Raw genomic sequence first — 16,733 nt, forward strand, 5'->3', positions numbered from 1 at the left:
CGTCCAGTAGATGGGTCTCTGTCACATACCTGAGGGTGGGCTGTGTGTTTGGAGGCCTGGTCCCCAAAGAAGGGCAAATAAAATAGCTCCCCCCCTTTCCTTTTGAGATGTTTTCCCGACTATGCATATCCTTGTACCTTAAAACATAACAGTGGGAAATGTACTGATGTCTTCATTTCTAATTAATGGTTAGAGATCACATGTTGGAATGTTTCCCCTTATTTTGTTGTTCTCTCTCTCTTTCTCTCTCTCCCCCCCCCCCCCCGCATGAACAAAGCTAACATATCAGGAATATGAATAGCTTAGACCTCTTCTTATTAACACATGCTAATTTTCTGTGTGCAGGGATTATCAGTATTAGTATTTTGATGCAGGAGATCATTCAATGATGCAGTTCCTGCCTTGAAGTAGGGTACCCAAGAGGGGCTGTACTACAAGGTTCTGATTGGCATGCTTCAGCTCTGAGTCCAATTCAGTGTAGAGAAAATAATTTCCTGTCTAAAACTATGCTTCATAATCTCAAAAGGAAAGCTCTGTACTTTCCTTGAATGGGTAGGAGAACCAGAGAGTGCCATTTGACTTGTTTCAGGGAAAAAGATGGGGAAAAATTGATTGGAGTAATCAATTTCATAATGAACAGAATTTCAAATACAGAAATAATTAGTTGACACAGCCCCGAGGCACAGTTCAGAGAACTTTTATATGCTGTCTGTGGAGCGCCTCTGCTCCAAAAACAGGGAAATTTTGATGTAAAAATGATTCATGTGCTATAACTGTGCATACTCCTTTATTGTATTAATAACATCTTTAAACGCCCTTTCGAAACTTCTGGAGCCTCATCCGCACTCCTGAGGCTCACAGAATCAGATTCACTAAAGCACTATCAGAAATTTTATTTTCAGTTTAACCACTGGAATCTAATTCCTTCTAATGTGATATTTGAAAATGCATTATTATCTAAGTTAATATGAAGTAATCTAATATATGGCACAGCAGCCACACTGAGTTGAGGGATCATTATTAAAAGTGAACAGGTTGGTCTCACTGGGTGTTGATTTCAGATGTCCTCATTGCTGACAGTTGTGTGGTAGCTGCATTTAGAGAAGCTTTATGCCGAGTCAAAAGAGGAAAGGATAAGTATTATTGTTATTATTAATTTTTTCCTTTATAATATTCTCCCTATGAAGAGCCTGAAGTGATTTCACAATGCGATGAAACCTATATAACACAATTACAACTATAACAGTTGAAACATTTATATTAAAACAATTTTAAATTTGATGCAAATACCAACTGGTCTAAAAATCTCCACTGAGAGGGTTTGTCGAAAGGGGAGAGAAGACCATAGATATGATACCTGAGTGTTGTGTAATGGGAGACAGTTCCAAATGGGAGGTGGTACCACATTAAGATCCCTTTCGGAAATGGACCTCCTGACAAAATGCAGTGCAATGATTAGGTTGGGATAAGATACTTACTATATATTACTGCAACATAAACCTGAGGTGTAGTAGCTCAACACTCTTCTTCCCTAGTCATTATACCACCATATATGGGTTCTTAGTAAACCCTTCGGGTTTTTGCTGATACTTCTGGAACTCTCAGACTAGAGATGAATTGGGTGTTGGGGGTTGGGGATTTAATCTTTGAATGCCAATATGACCAAATCTGCTCCACACCTCCCATTCTAATGTTTCACTTGGAATTTGTTTATTTACCAGCTTCCTCATTTATTGAATGTTCTATATGGTTCTCAATTCAAAGGTAGAAACAAATGAATAACCACATATATTCTACATGTATTTGGAGACAAAATGTATTTCAATATGTGCATTTGGAGAGGGAATGCATTTAGAAACACATATTTGAATTCCCTTTTAAATGTGAATTTTCGTGCAAAGTATTATTTCTTTGCAGATTGTTGCAGAAATGGGAAGGAATAAATTTAGGGGTGAACTCAGGCAAAGGTGGTCAGAGCCCAGCAAATATAGTCTGATTTGCCCATTGAGTCTCTATTGACTTAGAGAGAAGGGAGAGATGTTACAGAGGCACTGTGCGTTGCTCTGCTTCTGAATATATAACCACCTATTCAGTCTTGCAGATAACTGTATGGAATAGGCAAAAGTTAGCAAATTTAAAATGTATGTGTGTGTGTAGGGGTGGGGTGGGTGGCAGCTTAATTGCACAAGCTGTTTCATATTCCTCGTAAAATGTGCTAATGCATTTAGCCTGTATAGTTCAGAGGGAAGCCAGTTGTACATGTGATGGAAAACACTGATTCAAAACTGTGATTCCTCACCCCCCCCTTGCTTCTGTGTGACAAGTACACCGAATGTTTGGGAACATTAAGATACATGCAGCAAACAACAGCAATTCAGAACTGTTCTGTGCATATCTTTGACAGTAGGTGTCTCAATCATGTGAGATAATTCTGAACTGCTTTGTGAAAACTGCATATCTCTTCAGTTGGTTTGGAATGCTCTAGTCAGCTTTGTCTCTGGGGGTTTGCAGAATGAGCCCTATTAGGACAACTTTATGACATCTTTGTTGGCTCCCCTTTTTTTCTGGGGTCAATTCAAGGTGCTGGCTTTGGCCTTGAAATGAGCTTTTCCACTTTCCAGGAATCTCTTCCTCAAATCTCCTTAAGATCTGCTGTTTGTGTCTGGGACCCTGCTCATGGTCGTTTTGCCAGCAGAAGTGTGCTGAGGGCTAGGGAACACACACTGTTTTCATTGAGACACCTAAACTATAGGGATTGTGGTGTAGGGTCCTCTTTGCCTGTTTTAAAATAAGCCATGATACATTGTTCTGAGATATTATTATTGTTATTGTTTCTCAAATTGCCTTGCATTCATTTTCATCCTGGGTGAAGAGGAATCAAAATTCAGACCACGTGTATAGATTCATCTAGCTAGTGCCCTCCACATAGTGCGATGCCATAGGGCAACTTCTTATGAAGAGTGATTCACACTGGGATACCTGCAAGACTCTAAACTAGCTTCAAAGTAGAGCATCCCCTGACATCACCAGGGGTGGCGAGATAAAAATCTGTCCACCAACCTGAAAAGCACCCCCCCACACACACACCAGTCTAAAGACTCTGCCTTCTCCTTCCTTGCCCCCCTGTCTATGCTGTGCTTATTCAAGTCTTTGATTCAAGAATCACATATTCAGATAAATTACATATATGGGAAAGAAGCCTATTTTCAAATGCCCTTATATTAAGACAGTTGCTGGCGCTGAGATGCTTCTGTAGGATTTATCTATGACATTTATTAGTCACTTTTTGTTTTGACGATGTACCTCATGTACAACGGTGTGAATAAAATTAAGCAACAGGAAGATCTGCAAATAAAGAAGAACAGAACTGTCTGTCTGCCACAGGGAAATTGTTAAACTATGTTAAAATCTAAAAGTCCATAAAATAGTAAACAATGTCATCAAAAAGTTGTCAGCCAAGAGTCTTTATAAAAAAGGGGGGGAGTTTTAACCTGACACTTAAAGGTAAAAGTACCTTACAGAAGTTTGGGGAGGTTTTTCCAGAGAAGAGGGGCCACCACTGAAAAGGTCTTCCCCCTGATAGCCAGCTGAGGGCACCAGAGTTCACCAAATGAAAATCTCAGTGGACTGATGGCAGGAAGTAGCAGTTCTTTAGATACCTGATCCCCAACCATTTGCCTGTGTGCAGCCTCTGCACAAATACGCTTCTGGGTCTGCCATCTCCATCAAATAAAGCATAAAAGGCATTCTGGGTTTTGTGGCTAGGCTTTGTATGCATCTTGATGAGCCTGAATGGGATGGACAGAGTGAATGGATAGGTTTTTATTTTATTTTTGGTCCCTTTTCTCATAATACTAGGACTGGGTCAATGAAATTAATTTTCTGTGGATTTAGAAGAGACATTAAACAGCACACAATGCACAGTAATTAACTTAAGGACCACAATGCTGGATATAGACTTAGAAGTATTTGAAAAGGTGAATAAACAAATGCCTTGGGTAGGAAGGAGAATAGCTAAGTGGTGGAACCCATGCTTTGCTTGCTAAAGGGTTCCTTAAAACTCCAAACGAACCAGAACTTGAAACATGATTTTGTTGCGCAAGGAAGTGGTATTTAGTTGGTCTCAGGGAAGCATAGTTTTATATGAGCATCCTAGGGTGGCACACTGAAATGCTTCCAGATGCCACAGTCTTTAAAGATCTCTCAACTGCTGTTCACTTCATCATCAAGATTTTAGTTTGTGCTCCCAAACGCCCCTTGCGATCATATCTCACAGCGAACCTCATTGTGGGCTGCTTTAGCAAGTGCCACTCCATTTGCCAATGGCCACGGCACACTGAATGATTCAACGATTTAGCTGATGTGTTTAAATTATTTACACAATATTTTGCCCTGTATGATTAAGCTGGAGATGTAGGTTCCCAGGGACTTCATTTAAGGCAGGACTTTGTCACCGGTTGACTGAGCACCCACAAATATAACTACATTTCCCCCTTAAATTAAAGGAGGGTCTGAATTAGGAGCCAGTTCTTTCAGTATGTATCTCTTCCCTTATTTCTCATATACAGGCTGTGAGTACGATTCATTATGTCACCAAAACTGCACTGCCCATATATAGAAATATGGGAGAATCTGTTCACTTTGGTTTCTCTTAGGTTCAGTTCTCCACATTTCTCCATCAATGTGCAATTTATTTTAAATAAAACAATTCTCAAAAATTAATCAGCATTTCAATTCAATATTTGCTAATGCTGGCTTGCATGAATTTTTGTCTAATAGATACAATTTAGCAAACACCCCCCCCCCAATGTTATTTCCCCCTGATATGGCCATTTTTCAGACACTTTTCACCATATGGATTTTTATTCACATTACTTGTCTGGAAAACTGCATTGCAAAATTTGGAAAAGTGTGCATTTCAAAGGATAGCTGTGTTTTGGTTCTCATATCATTTCATAGTGTGGATTAGGTACCCTCATCTTTAAATGTGAACTGAATGGAATGCCTCCCCCAGTCTTATAAGAAGGAGACATTTATAAGCCTAGAGGAACTTCGAAGTTTGCAGGTGTACACAAAATATTTAGAAAGAAAAACAAAGGAAGGGGGGGACCCCAAAATCAGCCCAGGAGAACAGTATGCTCAGAGGCCACTGGGTGCTGATTAATGTTTGGGAGGGAGCAGATACCGAGGGAGAAGATGGAGTGGTTGATGTCATTGGTATTCTGAACAGCAGCATTCTGCACTTTAACATTTTGTTGCATGTCCCAGTTTTAGAACTGTGTTTCCCAAGGATGAGCCTCATTCCCTGCATTTAATGTTCCCCATGTTCACTCTGCCCTGGATTCCAATTCTTTTGAATCCCCATTTAACTTGAAACCACTTCACTATGCATGAAGGCTTCTGCAATGTGTGGACCATAAATGTTATAAATTATGTGATGAGCCTCTGTGCATACAAAAGATCTCTGCCTACCCCCAGTAATGATAGCAGCAACAGGGGCAGGAGTTGTATAACTTGGGGTTGCGGGCACAGCCCCTGACACCACTCTTTCCTGCTTCCTGACAGATATTTTCAAATGCAGCAAATGTTCTGGAAATGGAACATGTGCAGAGTGTTATTGCTTTCCTTTGCTTCAGTTAATTTATATGCCCCTCTTCACCCCCCATGCTACTGATCTTCACATGTGCCCCGATGAAGAAATATTGATGTGATTACACCTATGATTGCCTCAATAGTCTTCTGCTGTGGGGTTTTTGCTGATGCCCACATTTGATGTGGCACATTCGTGAAACTCCAAAGGGGGTACAAGTTTGATGTGATCAAATGTACAATCACATAAAAAACTGCTCCCTGTTCCCCTTTTGCTGTGCTTTTTTAATTAGTGCATGTCTGCACTGGTAAAATAAGGGGGAAAGGTACAAAGGAACTCAGCTGCAGCAAAGTGAGCTCACACAGAGCTCTGTACTAAATCCAGATATATAAAGCAGAACATTGGAAAAGGCCAAATGATTCTGTTTCACTTCAGAAAAAAAGGCCAGGCATTGTAGAACTTCAGAACCTGGGAAAAGTCAGATGGTCTTTTACTTATTTCAGTGATTTTTATATATATATATAGTTTGGCAAATAGAGACATATTTTTTGTTATCTGCTCCTCATTAATTACTCCTCCCCCCCCATGTGTTTTGGTGAGGATGCCTTTTCCCAGACTGCAGTTGGTGAAGTTTATGCTCAGCTGTTAAGGGTGATAATAGGCTTTACAACAATTGTAATTTCCCCACTCTATTTTTAACCAAAAATAAACAAACAGCCCCCCCCCATTTTTTTCTGCTTGTAAATTGGTTTTAAGTAGGCCATTGCAAAGTACCTCATTTTTCGCTCTATAACACGCACCAGACCATAACACGCACATAGTTTTTAGAGGAGGAAAACAAGGAAAAAAATATTCTAAATGACATAGTGGATATGATTTTTGTGGTTCATGCTGTGGCCACAGACATGTGATCTGACAGTGAGTTTGGAGTAGCCCAATGCAAAAATCCTGAGGATCCATGTGGATCCATGCTTTGTAACCATGGAGGAGGGAAGGAAGGGGAACCATGGATCCTCTGCTCACGACTGCAGCAAATCCCCCCCCCACCACCTGCAGGCATTCGCTCCATAACACACAGAGACATTTCCTCTTACTTTCTAGGAGGAAAAAAGTGAGTGTTATGGTGCAAAAAATACGGTAAGTGTGCACTGTGTATCACAGGTCAAGAAGAGCCTTCAGCAATGTGAAACAATAGTGTTTGCCCACATACTGGGGGGCCACTTATGCACCCCTCAAAATGGAGAAATGTGGCACCCTGCAAAAGAGGTTGATTTGCATATGCTAATATGCATGCATAGATGCAGATTAAGAAAGAGGACTGTCCTCTCTAAAGTAGGACACACATGCACCCAAGTATACCGCATATGTGTGTGATGCTCAGAAAGATGACAGGACCACTTCCAGAACAGTTTGTTTTAATCTATGAAATGTTGCACAATCTACTGCCTGGTCACATCTTTCCAAATGCATGTATTGCAAATGTTTAACCAATAATTGTCACTGGTTTTGATTATTTCATATCCTCCTGTTACAACGATCACTTATGTTGTCGTTCTTTCATGCCCCTGCCCCAGGATGTGAAGTAGTATTTTATTAATTTATTATTTTCTAAAAACACACACATTGTTGGTGTTGTCCAGGATAAATGAGCCCAACATTGTATATTCCCATTGCACACTGCGTCTTTTGGTAGTGATTCATGCAATTTCACAAATTATAGTTTTGATATAACAGTTTAAATATGTTTGTTTGTTTTCTGAGCTGGACAAGTTTAAATTCTACACCACAGAATCCCAAGAAAGTGGTGCCCTTTTGAACCACATGTGTGTGTTTCTGTGTGTGCAAAGCCTGTTTTGATATGATGAATAATCTGCCTTCTATTGAAAACTATTGAGAAACTTGCCTTGATTTAAAAAAGGGGGGGTTGCATTTTATACTTGAAGGGTTTCTTCGTCCTCTAACCATGAGTCTCCCAGCCATCTTCAGATATATATATTTTAAGAAATGAGAAGGGGGTGGAGAGAGAGAGAGAGAGAGAGAGAGAACGAACATTTCCCTGCTCCACATATACTCGGGTATCTCTCAGCAGGGCTTAAACAGCAGTGGCAATAGCACCGTAAAGTCAGTAGATGGCTGTAGAAAAGTATGTTGAACACTCTTGTGTTAGAGTAATAAGATTGGTAAGGCCTTGACCTGTCTAGCAGCTGCTTTTATCTGAAGTACATTTAAAGAGATAAAGAGGGGATGCAGGGAGAATACTTTCTCTTCCATGGGATCATCACTTTGAGTTAAAGGGAGGGGGTTCTGAAATGTGAGATTTTATCATTATTTTAATAATAAAAAAAGGAAACAGGTTCCCTTTGCAGGAAAAAAAGAGGTGATGGCTTGAGAGCCATTAGGATCTCTTGCTTTGCTTTACTCTTTTTCTTTCTGTTCTTCAAGACGTTTTAAGGATTTTTATATCTTTTATGTAACATTCCTTCAGTCCATTGCGTGGAGTCTTCCTTAGTTATTTAATAATAATATTTTTTCCCCTCTCTCTCTCACACACTCTCTCTCTCACACACACACACAGTCTCTCTCACTCTCTTGATTCTACTACTGTAGTTGGCTGCCTTTTAGTGCACGGATCTGCTCATTAAACAGACACACCAAGAATTGTTACCTAAGGAAGCTTGACAGTCAAGAAAGGACAGCCAGAGTTAGGGAGGAAGAGAGGGAAGAAAGGAAGAAGGAAAAAAACGGAAGAGGAAAACGAGGAGGGGGGAAGCAGCCTGAAGCAATCACTTCTCCCACAGGGGGGGGAAAGCGACTGAAACGTTGAACGAGTGTGTGCTATTCTCATAACCATACAAACAAACAGACTTGTATAAGAAAAAGAAGAAAACTGTAAAGACTTGACAGAAAAAGGCAAGATTTTTTTTTAACTACCCACTGGGCACAGTTCTTTCTTTCTCTCTCTTTTTTCTCCTCTCTTTCCTTTCCGACATACTTAGTGAAGTAAAGGAGACTTCCGTTTTTGCTGGCAGAGTCCTTGATTTTCCCCCCTTTCAAGATGATGATGTATTTATGGGTAGGTAGTTTATTTCCATGTCAATCTCATTGTTTGCTGTTGTTTGTTGTTCTTTCTATTATATTGAGTTTGTTGGGAGTGATGTATAGCTTTTAAATGTGTCTAAATGCCGGTTGTGTGGTAGGAGAGTTGTCCAGCCAGGTTTGTGTGGAGTGGTTTTTATAAACAAGCTGCTTTCTGAAATATTGCACTATGCTCATTTTGAATACGCAGCCTTTGTAGTAAAATGTTGCTGGGTCTCAGTGTGAGTGTGTGTGCATGTGCTTGGGTTTTTTGAAACACATTTCCAAACAGTATGCGTCTGAGATTTTTCAGGGGATGCCAATAAAACAAAAACGGAAAACGCATGATTCTTCACTTGTGGGCACACAGAATTTGCTCTCTCTTTTTTTTAACCAAGGAATGTTCATGCCGAGAGGCTGATTAGAACTTCTGAATTGCACTCCTGAAACCGGATGTCAGTGATAGCTGTAATCTTGTTGCTTATCCTAGGTTGCTTCAGGTAAATGACAACTATAAATGTGCAGGAAAGCAACCCTATGCAGTTGTATGTTCAGCACTGTCCTGTTGTTGTCGTCCCACCCACCCCCCGTCTGCAACACCCCCTTGGATTCAATTCTCTTAGAAAGCGTAAGGAGCTAGAATAAGGTTGCAATGTGTGCAAAGGGATGTGGTCAAATACGGGAACGAATTAGTGTGATAAATCATGTGGTTGTGCTTAAGCACACAGGCAGAGTCATTTGTAAGCAATGCAGATGTGCTCCTGCTCTACAATCAAAAGAGTGCAATCTTTGGGGACTTTTCATGGGTACCGTTCGTTCGCATCGTAAATGGCTAAATATGTAGCAGAAATGCCGTACGACTTTTCCTTGTGAATTTTCTGCTTTTCTTTGCAAACTGCTCTTGGTTAGGAGTCCTGGACTTCCACCTCCCGCCCAGCTTTCTCATTTCTGTTGACCCTGTGATAAATTGTTTTAACTTGTCACAGATGTACAAAAGGCATCGTGTTTCGGCATTTACACGACTTATTTATGTTCCTTGACCTGTGCGGTGCTTTCAAAAGCTTCACCAATCAGCAAGTCTGATTATTTCTGACGGTCCCTTTTACACGGCAGACTCTGTCCAGCTTAGTTCCCCTCAGTAATATCTATTCATGCAGTTCCCAAACGGAGGCACGCTGTGAATTGTGACTTCTTTATTTTGCTAACCCCATTCTTTTTTCTCTTCGTTAAAAAAGGAAAAGGAATCCAGTCACTGACTATGCTTTTCATTGGCAAATTTGATATCAGCTGGCCGTCAGAAGCATGCATATATACATTCTTCCTTTAACAAATCCTCACAATTTTGCATTTGCAAACTCTGTGAAATTGGATCCTGCCCCTTTCTCTTTCTCTATCCCCCCTCCCACTCCCCAGCTTTCACTTAGAATATAACAGACAGATTTATTGGGGCAGAGAAATAAAAGTCACGAGGCCACTGGTAGTTCCACATTTGCATTGCATATGGACGGAATTGATTAAAACACAATATTAGTACCTTCTGGCCTATGGTGTGTATGTGAGTGTGTGTTATGCCTGCATGTGACTTTTGGCTACATAAAGCTTTGCTGATTAGAAAACTTTTTTTAAAAAAAAAGTTTAATTACAGGTAGCAATTCAGCCTTTCATTATCTGCAGAGGAGAGATGAAGAGGTGTAATTCATATTATTTATGAACTTTCCCCCCCTAGCCATTCCTGGTACCTTCTGTTTGTTATAACCCAATGCACAATAACACATAGGTTTCTACAGCATGCTCTCCTGGGTTCAGAAAACTCACTGACCTGCTTTCTTAGTAATTAATCTTTGACCTTTAAAAGCCAAGTCTTTCAATTTCTATTTTCTTCTTTTTGACCAGTATTTTACAGCAGTTCAGATTTTTATTAGCAACATTCATCAATGTGAAGAGGGTTGCTCTCTTTAAATATATATCACCCCGCAAACTCCGTCCCCCACCATCCAGTCCAAGTACTCAGTACCATTTTCCAATATTAATTTGGCTATGCGGGTATATCAGCCACTATTTTAAAAAAAATAAAAAAAATCTCAAAATCAGATTAGTTGGCTTCACGCTGGGAATTAAGTGCTTTCATTATCCTCAGATGCTGTTGCTCCCAGAAATAAGAAAATATCCCACAAGCAGCTTATAACTAGAATCTAATTGTATTATTTATTTATTTTGCATAGTAGTAGTTTTAAGACTCACAGACATCTAATATATATATCTTTGAGTCTCTTTCTTTCTTTCTTTCTTTCTTTCTTTCTCTCTCTCTCTCCCTAGGTGTTTAAATTCTTTCAGTGAGCAGAGATCTTGTGTCTTGGAAATAAAATGTGGAAATCCCTAAAACAGTCTGATGTGAGGGTACTCCATGTTGACACTAACATCAGTATTTCATATAATTATGCCTCTGCTAGCCAATAATATGAATATTACTTGGAGTGCATAGCCCGTGTGAAAATTAAGTTGGTTCTCTTAGTGGTATTTCACTCTTTGTTTCCATTAGTAATGCAAACAGGAAATCACTTGATAGTGGTGGTGTGTTGCCTCTTATTATGTACATAGTGGATGCATTAACTTTTTTTGCAGTCAGTGAAGTTTTTCTCAGACTATGAAGGTCTCCTATTTGGAATTCAGAATTCCCTCGCTCTCCAAGAATATTGTTTCCTCTAGTGTACATTGATAGTGTGGCATCTCCAGAACGATGAAGGGTTGAATTTTGAGAAACGTTGTGTGTGTGAAGAAGTTGTTAATCCAGTGTATGTTATTAAGCTGTTTTGTGCAATATCCCCATGTGAGTGAATCTCGATATGTAGATATATATTTCTTACGGTTGTGCAAAACCCAGAAGATGCAGACAAGAAGTCAGTTTTAAAGTCTTATAGTCTGCTCAAATGCTCATTTTCCCATCAGAATTCAGATCTAGGCATGTGCAGAGTTAAAAACTGGGCTATATTCTAGCAATCAAATTGATTTCTGTAACACTCCCCCAAAAGTAATAATAATGAGAATGATCCCTAGCTTCATAAACATCTTTTTCATGCTGTCCAATGGCATAGGCACAGTGACTTTTCATACAGGAAGTTGATTTATTTCACATAGCACAGAAAGCCAATATGAAGTCCTTCAACAGGTAGAGAGATTAAAATTCAGGGTCTGATCTCAGATAAGGGCCTGAAAACCATTTTTTCATTATAGGATCTGAAAGACCCTCTGTGTATATAACATAGGGCCCCTCCACAGGATCAACATTATCCCAACCCCCAGTGTTGACACATGTGAGCCTGTTTTTCCTTATACATAGCCATTTAATGTGTGATATCAGTTTTAAGTTTTGATTCTCTGGCTGCTCAGTTTGAGTGCAAAAGACTTGCATGTTCCCTGGTGGTGCTATGGTCTCTCACACTCCCAGCAAGATCCGTGAGTTTGTGGATAGGTCTCTGTGGCATGGGAAGGATCTGTCTTAATTTTGAGCTGTCTGTGGGTGAATCTGTCAATTTTGGGTTTTTTCTCTCTTTTTTCCACTGCTAAGCTTAGTTCTCGACATTACAGTTTGTGATTTTTTTTTAAAGTTCTCAGGAAAGTTCATCAGCATTTCCATGCAAATTCCTCCCAATATACATTTTTTTTTTGCCTAATATACTCATTTCCCAGAACATAGTGTGTTTTTGCATGATATTTCCACTAATATACACGCTTTTATGCACACTTCACCTTAGTCCATGCACCATTGAACAAGCTACTTGCCTGAAGGTTGCAAAATTCAGAGAAGTGCAAATTCCAATGGATGGCTGCATTTTAATTCTTGGATTGTTTCAGAAAGTGTAGATTACTGAAATGTGCTTTTAAATGCAAACTGCATCAAATCCAATCTATGGCACATCCTATATCCATTTATCAGTGATCAGTAACAAATTGGACTTGAGGAAGCTAGCCCATCTTTAGATGGAAACGGATAACTCTGCGTTCAAAGAGCAATATATAGTTACCTCAGTGTGGACTTTGGCACATGGAATGACACATCTAGCTTTCAGAGTCCATGAGACAGAGTCCAGGGATGGTTTTGGTTTTTAACCACTTTCCCACTTGCTGTCTCTGCCACTGTTGCCATCAGCATTGCCATGCCTCAGACTGAGCCATTTTAGATTTAAAAATGAAGATTGAGGCCTTACTCTAGGGGAAAGTGGTTGGTGTGCCACTTATTACTGGGTGAAGCTTATTTTGATTGGTTTATACACAGTCTTTTATATATAAAATTAGTAGCCTTGTAGTCTGTGTTCTAAGGAACCATTTTTTTAAAAAAAGTGGTTAAAACAGTTTTGAAAGGTTCAGTTCACCATCCTGATAGAAAATAGCACCCAGCTGTATCCAAACATAGACAAATACCTGCTCATTGATCTCAGTCACCGTCATGCACGATTTTGTCAGTAACATGGCAGTTTTGAAAAGTCTGCCATCTTGATTCAAAATTATGTCAAATTATACGCAAACACAGATGAAAACCTGCACTTTGATCTCAGGAACTAGCCTACAAAATTTGGTTACACTATCATAAGAAATGTCCAAATGCATAGTAAACACACACACACACACACACACACCTACTACTACTACTGCAGACTGTTTGCAGCTAAGGTGGAGAACCTTTGACCTTCCAGGTGTTCAGTGCCAGCAAGCATGGCCAGTGGCGTAGCGTGGGGGGTGCAGGGGGGCCGGCCGCACCGGGCGCAACATCTGGGGGGGGCGCTCGCCGCCTCCGGAGTCGCCGAAGAGCCTCGGGCGCAGGCTGTAGCAGAGCCCCATGTCTCGCGGAGCCGACGAGCTGGCAGCGGCTCTCAGCACTGGCGGCGATCCCCGCGCATCAGGGCCGCGGAGGGCGCGCCAGGCAGCCCCTCCTCACAGCCCCGCCGCCGCCGCCGCTGCTGCTGCAGCTGCTGGGCCATGTTGCATTTTCCTTGCCTCTCTGCCCTCCTCCTCCTCCGGGCAAGCGGCGTCGTTTGGGCAGCAGCGCCAGCGGTAACTCGCCTCAGATCACCTGACATGGACCCGCCGCTGCTGCCGTGGCTACCTTACCGTAAATACCCCAGCCCAGGCAGCAGCAAGAAGAAGCTGGCAGCGGCGGCAGGTTAGGGGTTAGGGGGCGCTAATTACTTGCCTTGCCCCGGGTTAGGGGGCGCAAATTACTTGCCTTGCCCCGGGTGCTGACAACCCACGCTACGCCACTGAGCATGGCCAATGGCCAGATGGGACAGGTAGTTCAGCCACATCCGTAACTAAATGGATCTCAGGTAACATGTTTGGGAAAGATCTCTGTTTAACACAAAACCCAAGGACCACATTCCCTTATGGCTAAACCCACCCCACCAGTAAGAGCAGTGGGTGGGGCCAGAACCAAATTTCTAAATTTTAATATACTTGATGCACAGTCATCAGATCCATGATATCTGCTCCTGACATCTGATTATACTTGACTTTGTTGTTTTGGAATTACACACTGGTGTTTGTTTACAATGTTTGACAGTTGGTGTGGCATCTTTAATGTTTGACTGTGTTTCATAAGAGCTGTGCAGTGGTATTTAGCAATTAACACTTCTATATACAGGAGATACAATGCTATATGGTTTCTGACATTTGGCAGCTTATATTTTTTTTCATATTTGTTACGCACGCGCGCACACACACACACACACACACACACACACAAACACCCAAGTGATATGCTAGCAAGACTAGCAACGCAGACCTTTGTTTCCTTGAAATTTCCACTGTGTTCAGTGGGATCTATCCCTTTGCAAGTGTGTACAAGTAATGCAGGTTCATTTTACAGAAGCTGGGCATTCATCCCCAATTTAAAATTTCGCATGACAGTTTTCCTAATCTGGAGACAACTTGACATATTTGCAAATATTTCCCTCAGCGTGCTCCATTTCACAATATGGCACGGCATAAGGATCTCAGCTATCCTATGATTTCCACTCCTTGGACGATAATTTCTTTCACAGTCTTTCTGGCAAATCAGGGACCATCATTGGTGGCTTCATGAGTTATCCTCAGTTGTCAGCTGACAGGCCACTCTCAGCTATTAAAGGTACATTAGGAAGAACCTTGTGCTCAAATTCCAGGGGCACTCATCTCAGCTATGGGGGTATTTTGGGGAGGGAGTTGCAAACTTTTGAAGGAGGTGCACAGAGTCAGCTGAATTATTTCCCAGTGTTCCAGAAGACAAAGTTGGGAAGCACTGGATCTCCAGTGGCTTCACCTGATACACACAGAGCAGTAAAGTTGAGGATAGGGCTTGTTCCAGATTTGATGAGGATTTAGAATGTGTCTTCCGATGGGTCCTTTCCTCTATTGGGTGTAGCAGCCTGAGACCAGAGGTCACCAACCATGCACTGCAATCCTAATGACATATACCGCCTCAGAAGTAAATTCTGCTGGATTTAATGGGACTTATTCCCAGCGAAACTGGATTTATTAATTTCATAAAATGCATACACCATTTGATTGCTAAAGACAGCAACCCTCAAATCTGTTTACTGAAAAAGCTAAAACAATAAGAAAAATCAATAAGAAAAATTAAGAAGAATTTTTAAAATTCAAGAAGTTAAAAATATCAGTAGACAAAACAACAACAACAACCCAGATTAAAACTTGCATCACTTTTTAAACATCTGGGTAGGCTTTTCTAAGTAAGACTGTTTTTAGCAGGCACAGAAAAGAGTGCAGTGAACATGTCTGCCTGATATCAATAGGCAGGGAATTCCAAAGTGTAGGTACTGCCACATTAAAAGTTTGAGTCAGGGTTGCATCATTAGGATTGTGACAATCCGAACTCCTCCTTTAGCCTAGCAGGGCTGCTGCTTCAATCACAGCCCTGCTGCTACATATTATATAGCCAGGGGAGAAGGCTGTTTTGTCACTTGTGTGTTTGCTGCCCTGGTCTCCTTTGGGAAGGAAGGAAATAAATTTAATCCATAAACAAATTTTAATAGTAAATAATCTGTGTTTGTGGAGGGGGGTGATGAAATTACCCTGAGCATCTTAATAAAAGAAGTGTTGCTTTTTTTTTTTAAAAAAAAAGTGCTATATTCTTTGAAAGCCCTTCTAACAAATCAGGGAAGACCATTCAGAAGCCTCTTAAAACCCGACTATTATCTCAGAAAATTCATTTCCAGGTCATTTTATCTCATGCTTCTCTCACATCAGTAGCCACTATTGTTGAACTTCATGTTTGGCATTGGCACTATGAAGACACTTTGATTCAAGGGGCACCAATTAGCTTTCCAGCATGTCAGGGGAGTAGGGGTTGGAAGGATGACAGGGGAGTGCAATAGAAAAAAGATACTTAACAGAGGTACCCCATCCAATAAAACCACATAAATTATTGCCACCACGTTATGCCATTGCTGAAAGAATTGTCCTGCTTGCCAGTTACATAGTGGGCTAAGTCCAAGTGCTGGTTCTAGCTTGGGACTGGGATACATTAAAAAATAATCTCACCCATTATATACCCAATTCACCACTGAAGCTGCCTTATCAGTAAGTCCATTCCGCACAATAATAGGAATTGGGCCTTTAATGTTGTGGAACCAATTCTGAGACAAAAATGTGGAGAACTGAATTTGGCTTGAAAAATGACCAAAAAAAATGACATACCGTATTTTGCGCCCCATAAGACGCTCCGGCCCATAAGACGCACCTAGTTTTTTGGGGGGGAAATAAAGAAAAAAAAAATTATTTCCCCCCCAGGTGCGGGGCTGGAAGAACCAGGTCGGGGAACAGTGGGAAGGCACGCTCTGCCTCCCCGCTGTCCCCCGAGCTTGTGGGGCTGGCGATGCACCAGTCCCGGGAGGGCAGGCAGCTCTGTGCCGCCATCCTGAGCGGGGCGGGTCTTAGCGCCCCGCTCGGGATGGCGGCGTAGACCTGCCTGCGGTCCCGCGACGGCAGACAGCTCTCTGCCACCATCCCGAGCGGGGCGGGACTTAGCGCCCCGCTCGGGATGGCGGCGTAGACCTGTCTGCGGTCCCGCGACGGC

General features: G+C 41.4%; 1 protein-coding gene across 33 annotated transcripts in view; it reads left to right on the top strand.

Annotated features, from left to right (window-relative positions):
* The window catches only part of RBFOX1 (RNA binding fox-1 homolog 1), a 1,450,244-nt gene that overhangs the window by 978,579 nt on the left and 454,932 nt on the right, over window positions 1-16,733 (top strand). The window contains exon 1 of one of the 33 annotated variants that reach the window (XM_083473709.1): window positions 8,196-8,663. The exons of the other annotated variants lie outside the window; for them this stretch is intronic. Coding sequence (XP_083329835.1) covers window positions 8,646-8,663 — 18 coding nt within the window. The 5' untranslated portion in view covers window positions 8,196-8,645. Of the gene's footprint in view, window positions 1-8,195; window positions 8,664-16,733 lie in introns of those variants that run through there. 33 annotated transcript variants of the gene reach the window in all.

Source organism: Podarcis liolepis (genome assembly GCF_965112155.1).
Source record: "Podarcis liolepis genome assembly, chromosome: 14".
NCBI lineage: Eukaryota > Metazoa > Chordata > Lepidosauria > Squamata > Lacertidae > Podarcis > Podarcis liolepis.